Source organism: Myotis davidii, unplaced genomic scaffold (genome assembly GCF_000327345.1).
Source record: "Myotis davidii unplaced genomic scaffold, ASM32734v1 scaffold217, whole genome shotgun sequence".
In the NCBI taxonomy this organism is placed as follows: domain Eukaryota; kingdom Metazoa; phylum Chordata; class Mammalia; order Chiroptera; family Vespertilionidae; genus Myotis; species Myotis davidii.
This window is the reverse complement of record NW_006290034.1, coordinates 6,546,587-6,555,635: the sequence shown is the minus strand read 5'-3', so window position 1 is coordinate 6,555,635 and position 9,049 is coordinate 6,546,587. Positions and strand designations below refer to the sequence as shown.

General features: G+C 41.8%; 1 protein-coding gene across 5 annotated transcripts in view; it reads right to left on the bottom strand.

Moving 5' to 3' along the window:
• Window positions 1–2,285: 2,285 nt before the first annotated feature.
• The window catches only part of RAP1A (RAP1A, member of RAS oncogene family), a 60,059-nt gene continuing 53,295 nt past the window's right edge, over window positions 2,286–9,049 (bottom strand). For all 5 annotated transcript variants that reach the window (XM_006763007.2, XM_006763006.2, XM_015563437.1 and 2 more), the window contains 3 exons: window positions 7,644–7,787; window positions 6,056–6,171; window positions 2,286–2,649 (listed from right to left, as the gene is read on the bottom strand). In XM_006763007.2, coding sequence (XP_006763070.1) covers window positions 6,085–6,171; window positions 7,644–7,787 — 231 coding nt within the window. In that variant the 3' untranslated portion in view covers window positions 2,286–2,649; window positions 6,056–6,084. The remainder of the gene's footprint in view (window positions 2,650–6,055; window positions 6,172–7,643; window positions 7,788–9,049) is intronic.

Sequence of the window (9,049 nt, the reverse complement as noted above, 5' to 3'; positions counted from 1 at the left end):
AACACACCGAACATTCCTAAGAGAACGAGCCCTGTGGCCGCGGTTCAATAAATGACAACACTATGCATAACTGATAAACTGCCTGTGTATCTTCCCTGTCCACTCAGAGGGCAAACTCTAGTGGGAAGGCCTTAAAGCCTCTTAGTGAGGCACGCAGTGTTTACAGAACAAATGGCACCAATACATACTTTTAATTCAATGCTTACAGAAATGTTAACTGGTGTTGAAGCTCCCCCTCGTGGAGGACAAAAGTATAGCTAGATTATGTACTTACTGTTCATTTCTAAGCCTGGGTTGTCTGGGTACCACTGGACCACTAACGTTGTGTGTTAGCAGGAAAAAGCTGGCTGACCATCAGTGGTGACATCACGTTTCCTTTCCATTGCCTGATCCTCATACAAGCAAATCCGTCACACCTCAAATAGCTGCAAACACTAATATGGTGGCAGTTCTCGGCTACTTATCACAAGATTCACGCAACATGAAGGACTTGTTGAGTTATGAAAATCCATCGGACTTTCAGGCACCCTCCCTCTGGAACCAAGGCTGCAGAGTTCCACAGGGACAACACAAAAGCACACCTGTCTCACCGTCCACAGCCCAGCAGATTCCTGAGACAGCAGCGCCTGTGTGACTCGGCCAGGCCCACTCTGCGTGACTGCATGGCTCCCGGCCTTTTTCTTCGCGGTCCTACCTCTATCCCAAGACTGTGACAAAGGAACCCTGCACCTGTCATCCTTCCGGACCCTCTTCTAAAACAGAGGACAGCAAGTTTACATAACCCAGCAGATTGGAGCTGGGATTATTCTTATGTAATGATTTCTGCTTGATCTGGCAAGAAACTACATAGTCTATTTAACAGGTAATACTCAGAATTTTTCACTCGTCTGTGAGATATCTATGATTTTAAGTCCAAGAGGATGTTTTGAGAGGTGAGTCTTAAAGCAAAAATGACTTTAAGGACCTTAAAATATGCCACCCTGACCTGGACAGACTGGCCCTAATGCTTCACTTATTTTTTTTTGTTTTTAATTTATTGCATTTACCAGATTTTTGGCCCCTCAATCCCAGACATAAGTATAAGTGGATCAATAGGAGGTAAAGTATTAGGTAACTAAGTTTATTAGAAACTCAAAGGAATACAATTTCCTTTTTTTTTTTTTTTTAACAGCACTTAACATTTTCCAGGTGGTCAGAGCTTACACTTGAAATCTGAGTTCAAAATTTCTATTTCGTAACTGGCTGACCACACTCCTGGAAAGTCTCAGCGAGGTGTGAACGTAGCGCTGCCTCTCCCCCGTGGCTACGAGCCAGCATCTAGATCCCTGAGCAAGAATGCGGGCTTCCTAGTTCTGGTGTCCGCCTAACAGTCAGGGACAAGGCACAGGGGCCCTAAGCTTGTTCTTTCCTTCTCCAGATGTAACTGGCTAACAAGCTGTTTTGCTCGATTTCTATGGAGAATACATAGGTCATATCAACCTTTGTCCATGTCCTACTTAAGCCCCATCTTTTGAAGAAAGAAAGAAAAGAAAGGAAGGAAGGGAGGGAGCGAGAGAGGGAGGGAGGAAGGGAGAGAGGGAGGGAGGGAGGGAAGGAGGGAAGGAGGAAGAAATGAAGGAAGGAAGGAAGGAAGGAAGGAAGGGACGGACTGGGAAAGAAGGAAGGGAGGGAGGGCGGGCTGAGAAGGACAAGAAAAGCATCACTCTATAGCCAGCTAGAATTGTAACTGAGCAGTACTTTCCGGACTACCACTGTTATGCTACTCTGCAGAGAGTCAAAGCAAAAGCATCTCTGCGACTTCACTCACACTCACTTCTCTTAGATTCCTCAACCTATCATAAAGCAAATGTGAACATTTTACATGACATTTCATTGTTGGACTCATACGCACAAATTAACAATGGCAAAAAGATTCCCTTAATGAAGTTACAAGCCATGGAAGATTTGCAAAAGTTAAACCCTGATACAGTATTAAACTTATATTTTTACATATAAAAATAATACACAGTGGGACATTTTATTCAATAAGATACATTCTTTAAGATCAAGAGAGAATATACAAAACTATTCTATGTAGCCCGCTGTATGTTACTGTATAATAGGAATAAATATACCCAGAACAGACAGTGCAAGATGTTCTGAGAAATTACCAGTTACTTAGGGGGTTTCAAGCCAAGTGCTCTGCAGGTTCCAGGCAGAAAGGAGCTACTTGTTGCATTTAAAACGATGTGGTCATTATAAAATAAAGGCCTTAAATCTATAAACAATAACAAAGACACACAAACCAAATGTTAGTGCCTGACGGAAGGAATCATGATAAAAAGGTCAATATGAAATCATTTGATTATAGTAGCAATATCTAACTTCTGAAATGCATCCATGCTCTTTTGTATAATCATATTAGAGTCAAGTATATTTATTTTCACATCTGTTATAACTGCTATTGCAAAGGAGAAATACTATTGTCTTATTTTCTGAGAGATATACACAGAGCAATTTTTTTTTCTCTCCAGGGAACTTGTGCAAACCAATATAAGATCTAAATTCTTCACATAATATATAAAACAGGAGAAGCCGCTTCAGATTTATTTTTTGAAGTCTGGAATGCTGGCACTTTCCAATTAGGCAACAGTTCTTCATTCCTGTAATCTAGAATGTTGAATAGATACAGACATATGTTATATATACGGTTAATCTCTTGATGTCAGAACATAATAGTAAACAAGCAGATATTTAATAATATAGAAAGAAACAATGGTTTTGGCTGATTGTTACTAGAGAACAAATTATACTAAGCAGCTCTAGTAATAGGGCTATTTTAAACTCCCTTTAAAAGTGTTTATAAAGTAGTTTTATTATACTTAGTGTTTTACAATATATCTGACAGTCCTGTCTATAAAGAGGAAAACAGTATTTATTTTATTTCTATCCTATTATAATTTTATTCTGAAAGTTCCTTTGCAGTAAGGAAACAGCATCTGCTTGCAAACTCTTTCTATGGGAATTTAAAAAATTTTTTTTATTGGGTTTTAGAGGGAGAGGAAGGGAGAGGGACAGAGAGAGACACATCAATGTGGGAGTGAAACATGGATCAGCTGCCTCCTGCATGCCTCCTACTGGAGTCTGAACCCGCAACCTGGGCATGTGCCCTGATGGGAATCAAACCTGCAACCTTTGTTGCTCGGGATGATACACAACCAACCGAGCCACGCCGGCCAGGGCTCCATGGGAAAGTCTTTCCTCAACTATTTTAGGACTCTGCCCATTAGGGTTACCACTTACAATACACGTTAGGAAAAGACACGGAAAGAGCTGATCCCCGTATTCGTTTTCTCAGGGCACTGAGGGTAGGATGGGGGTAGATATCAGATAGATAATCCTAGTCTAAGGTTATATTATAAGAGAGTCCACGTCTAGCCCTATCCGATTGGGCTCAGTGGAGAGAGTGTCGGCCTGCGGACTCAGGGGTCCCAGGTTCGGTTCCAGTCAAGGGCATGTGCCTTGGTTGTGGGCACATCCCCACTGGGGGGCGTGCGGGAGGCAGCTGATCGGTCTCTCGTATCAATGTTTCTGGCTCTCTATCCCTCTTCCTTCTTCTCTGTAAAAAATCAATAAAATATATTTAAAAAAAAAGAATTTTCCAAAAATGAATTTCTCTCCTACATCTTTAACAGTGTTACACATTAGAAAGAGATTAACATATTCCAGTACAATTTTGCCTAAAGGCTAAGGCTAGATAAGTTACCCTCAAGGGTCACATACTCTTTTTTTAGAATATATTTTATTGATTTTTTACAGAGAGGAAGGGAGAGGGATAGAGAGTTAGAAACATCGATGAGAGAGAAACATCGATCAGTTGCCTCCTGCACATCTCTTACTGGGGATGTACCCGCAACCCAGGTAACATGCCCTTGACTGGAATTGAACCCGGGACCTTTCAGTCCGCAGGCCAATGCTCTATCCACTGAGCCAAACCGGTTTCGGCAAGAGTCACATACTCTTACGAAAAATGTTTACCCCGTATCGCAGCACTTTTCAAATGGGATCAACAGGGTCCTCAAGTCGTAATCAAGACACAATGCTCTGTATGCAAAGTATTCCGACTGGTAAGTGGCCTATTCCCAAACACTCACAGAGAGCTCAGGTGACTTATTAACTATGTTGTGAGTTGAATTACACAGCAGAGCCTAAGAATTTATGCAACCAGGATGAAAGTTTTATTTCTAGATCTAGGCCAAGATCTCTTTCCTGTAAGGTAAATCTCACAATACACTGTAGGATGTGTGAGGGTGAATTTTCACAAGAGGCCAGGAGATGGAACCTCTTCCTTTAAGTATAAGTTTGATGGACATTTCTGCGAGTTGGAAATTAAACTAGGATCAGCCAAGGTAAGGGCATAAACAGGCAGTCCACTCTCAGAGAGGAAGTAACATACTTCAGATCAGGGACGGAGCCCTTGTTTCCCTCCCTTGCACCCTTAACTAAACACACACAAGCACCAGCAATTTTAACAGTAATCACTTTCAGGGAACTGATGGTTTATAGCTAATGAATCAAGATTTCACTAGCCTAAAACAACCATTTGGCCAGAAGCTGTCTTTCCTGAATCCAGCTCCCAGAGGTGATGCCATGCCCCCTGCCCTTCTGCCCATTTTCCTCTACTTTCTTTGAAATTACTACCCAGTTGTTTCCCTTGAGAGAGAGACACATTCACTCATCTCTCTAAGGAGGCATGTTCCAGCTAATGTGGGGCTCTGCAAGAGGCGATCTACTGAACAGACCCAAGAGGAGTTAGCACAACCAATTCTCAAGTGGGAACTTGACTTTCCTCTAAGCAGACCAAGTTTACAAATTACCCTATAACTCCACTGTGTAAACATATTCTTTTATGGTATTGCTTATGCAGTTGATGAAGAAAAGCAGAAATTGTTAAATACAGAATTACAAAAAACAAACAAATGGCCCCACAGGGCCTGGTTTTTTACTTGATAGGCAGCTTTAAGGCTAGCGCTAATTGCCTCACTTAATGAAAACTTATGCAATATTTGAAGTCAATTATTACTTCGAAGCCTCCAGACAAAACATTGGAAAGAAGTCAATTGTACCTGAGATAAAGCTACTACCAAAACTACACTGACGTAGCACCACACACCCAGTCAAAACGACCAACAACACTAATGTTGGGGAAGGTGGAACTCATAACTGCTGCTACGTGTGCTAACTGGTTCAACTACTTTGACAAACTTTTTAGTGTTGTCTACGAAAGCTGCCCATAAACACAGTGTACAACCTGGCCAGGCCATTCCTGGATATACACCAAACAGAAATACATGCACACGGGCACAGACTTGTACAAGAATATGTGCAGCAGAATTACCAGTGCTGGTCCCCAGAAGAACCCGATGCCCACAACAGCAGAATATATAAACATGTTGCCGGGATAGTCATGTAATAAAAATGAACTATTACTATATGCAATCAGGATGATTTTCAAAAAGACCCTCACATTTTTGAGTAAAAGAAGCCAGACATAAATTAAGTCAGATGTTTTTGTTTATATTAATTTCAGAGAGAGGCAAAACTAACCCATGTTGTGAGGATTCAGGGCAGGGGTTCCATTTGGGGGAGGAGATTCTTACTCAGATATGAGTATGTTCACTTTGGAAAAATTCATCCAATGCGCGCTTCAGCCTTTCTGCAAGACCTTTTGTTTCAGGCGATGCACTGTTCCTTCAATTTGGCATGAATTTGGGAGTGACCTTGGGGGCCATTCTATTCACTCAACCACTACGTCTTGAAGATCCTTCTATACCAGGCACTGGGGGCACCGTGGTGAGCAAAACAGACACGGACCTTCTCTCACACAGCTTGGAATCTCATGGGGAGAGAGACATATTACCCACAAGATGAGCACAGCTACAGGTTAGGTATCACATTTACAAGTTACAGAAGCTGGAAATAGCCCAATAGGTGCCATGGGAAGTAGTGAAGTTTGGAGACAGCCCAAAACAAAGTCAAGGACAAGAGAGGCACGTGCTCTGCCTTCGGCACTCACCTGGCTCAGAGCTGCTGCTCACTGTGGGCCTAAAGCAGCAGACAGGATTTCTTTTTAGGCTTCTTCCTTTCCACTGGTGTTTTTCTATTGATCTGTCTGACCAGGTCATAAAATATCTAAATGAAAATAAGAAAAATGTACTTATTCAACCAGCATTTGAGACCTTGTTCCACACAACAATCTTGGTTCTGTTAAATATTATTCAGATAAAACATGAGTCAGATAAAAGGACTTATAGAACCAAAGGAGAGGAACAGCAAGAGAAAACACAAGGTTGTGATAGCCTCGCCTGCTCCCCGCTCCCACCATGCTGTGAGCGAGCTGCATTCTAAGACTGATTACCTGGGATGCTACACGTGGCGAGCACACCAGCAAGTGAAGCTTATGCGCTCCAGGAAAGGAAAAAAAGTGTAAAAAAAATGATGTTGAAAAGAACAAAAGGGAACCTCAAGCTTTTGCTTGGTTGGTGGTGGCAGCTGGGGACTGCACCAATCTTTTAGGGATCCAGTCAACTTTGGCCCTTTACACCCAGGCAGGCAGCTTACTTGTGAAGCATTCCTGTCCACAGCTACGTTCTCAAGATAGTGGAGTGCTTAAGTCATGGACAAAAAAAGCCTTGTGCACCTGCTGCATCAGGCCAAAAAGAGAGCGAATTACAGTCCACACTCAAATTCCTCACTTTGAGTCATGCACTAAAGGAAGGCAGAACTCAAAACACCAAATTCTGTGATATCCATGAGGTAGTATGTTTCTCTATAAATTCTTTATAGTAACTACTTTAATTTTTGTGGTTTCCTACTGACTTTATAACCTATTTATACATATCTGCATAAGCAATTGTACAATACACGGGTGATGTGACAATTTTCATACACTACTTTCTGGCCCATGTCTAGAGCAGGGGTGGGGAACATCCAGCCCAGGGGCTGTATAAGGCTCACAAAATCATTTGGTCTGGATCTGCCAAGGCATTAGGGGTGAGCTAATTAAATGTTTGACCAAATACAGCAGGCTAATTTTTTTTTTTTATATATATTTTATTGATTTTTTACAGAGAGGAAGGGAGAGAGATAGAGAGCTAGAAACATCGATGAGAGAGAAACATCGATCAGCTGCCTCCTGCACATCTCCTACTGGGGATGTGCCTGCAACCAAGGTACATGCCCTTGACTGGAATCGAACCCGGGACCTTTCAGTCCGCAGGCCGACGCTCTAGCCACTGAGCCAAACTGGTTTTGGCAGCAGGCTAATTTTTAAGCTGATAATTGTGTATGGGCCACGAATGATGTTATAAGTATCTAAATGGCCCTTGGCAGAAAGAAGGTTCCCACCCCTGATGAGGCTTAGCAGGACTTTAAACATATTCCTTTAGCTTAAACGTCCTCTTTGCATATAAGGTAAATATGAATGCCTTCATTACAGTCATCAAAGTGACTTTATGCAAACAAAGAATTACTTAGTGATTTCTATAAATCTGTAGAATCAAGATTGTTTAAAAGAATAATTTTTTTTTTCTTAAATAGTTTTCGGCTGTTAACTTAAAGACTAAAAAGACACTTGTCTGTGCTGCCCAGCAGCTGGAGGTTACCTCATTAACGTTGATCTTTGACTTTGCAGAAGATTCTAAAAAGGCACAGTTACACCACTGTCTTGCTAAATTCTGCCCCTGTTCTTTGCCAACTACTCGCTCATCTTCCAGGTCACATTTATTGCCAACCAAAATCATGGGAACCTGTGGGAGAAAGTAACAGGAAACGAACGCTAACATACTTGTTACTTATCCTTACAAGTAAGCAACTACCTGCCACCAACTGTGTTGTGCAAATGAGGACCGTATGCTTCACCGGGTGCTTAAAAAAGGTGTGCACATGTGGCTAGGGCAGTGGTTCTCAACCTGTGGGCCGCGACCCCTGTGGGGGCCGAACGACCCTTTCACAGGGGTCGCCTAAGACCATCGGAAAACACATATATAATTACATATTGTTTTTGTGATTAATCACTATGCTGTAATTATGTTCAATTTGTAACAATGAAAATACATCCTGCATATCAGATATTTACGTGACGATTCATAACAGTAGCAAAATTACAGTTAGGAAGTAGCAACGAAAATAATTTTATGGTTGGGGGTCACCACAACACGAGGAACTGTATTAAAGGGTCACGGCACTAGGAAGGTTGAGAACCATTGTGCTAGAGGGAGAAGGTGGATGGCAGGGGAAGAGACAGAAAAATTATAGAAGAGATCTTACTACACTGATCTGCTGATTATTTTAAAGATATAATCCCAAAATTCCCATGTGGGTTACAAGTGATAGCTGAATTCCAAGTGGAAAAATCTGAATATGGAAGAATGTACTCGAGGACCTAATTGTGGTTCAAGTGCTTCATCTCACAGTCCCAACAAATGCCAGAAGTAGTGGCAAGACCAATACAGGAGCAGTGACAAGTACTGCTTCTACACCTGACATCTAAATCTGAGACCACTTCAGGTGGGTTGTTCAGGAGAAAATACAGCCAGAGCAGTGACGAATTCGCTTTTTCTCCATACCAGAAATGCTTGGCTATGTCCACCCACAGCCCCTACTTCCGATAAAACAGATTGGTAACAAAATGTACCACACCCTTAGTTCAAAGATGCCCACAGAGCAAAGCCATTTGTGAGGTGATGGACATGATACAAAAGAAAGAATTTAAGGGACATGATGGATCTTGTACCTAAAATAGGCAATTATCACAAGTTAGATGAAACACTAAGCACCTACAACTAACTCCATTGTTTTTAGTTTGTTATATGGATAAAATGATGACCATTACCAGAGTTCAGTGGTTTGCATGTAACTGCCTAAAAAACAGAACTCTCTTAGATAAATTAGTCCTGGGAAGGAAGAGGACTATTCATTAGGTTATGGTTGGTCGTGAATCATATGGTATAAATCCATCCCGCCTACAATATTGCCTAAGTGAAGGTCCCCAGCAGGTGCATATGTTCCC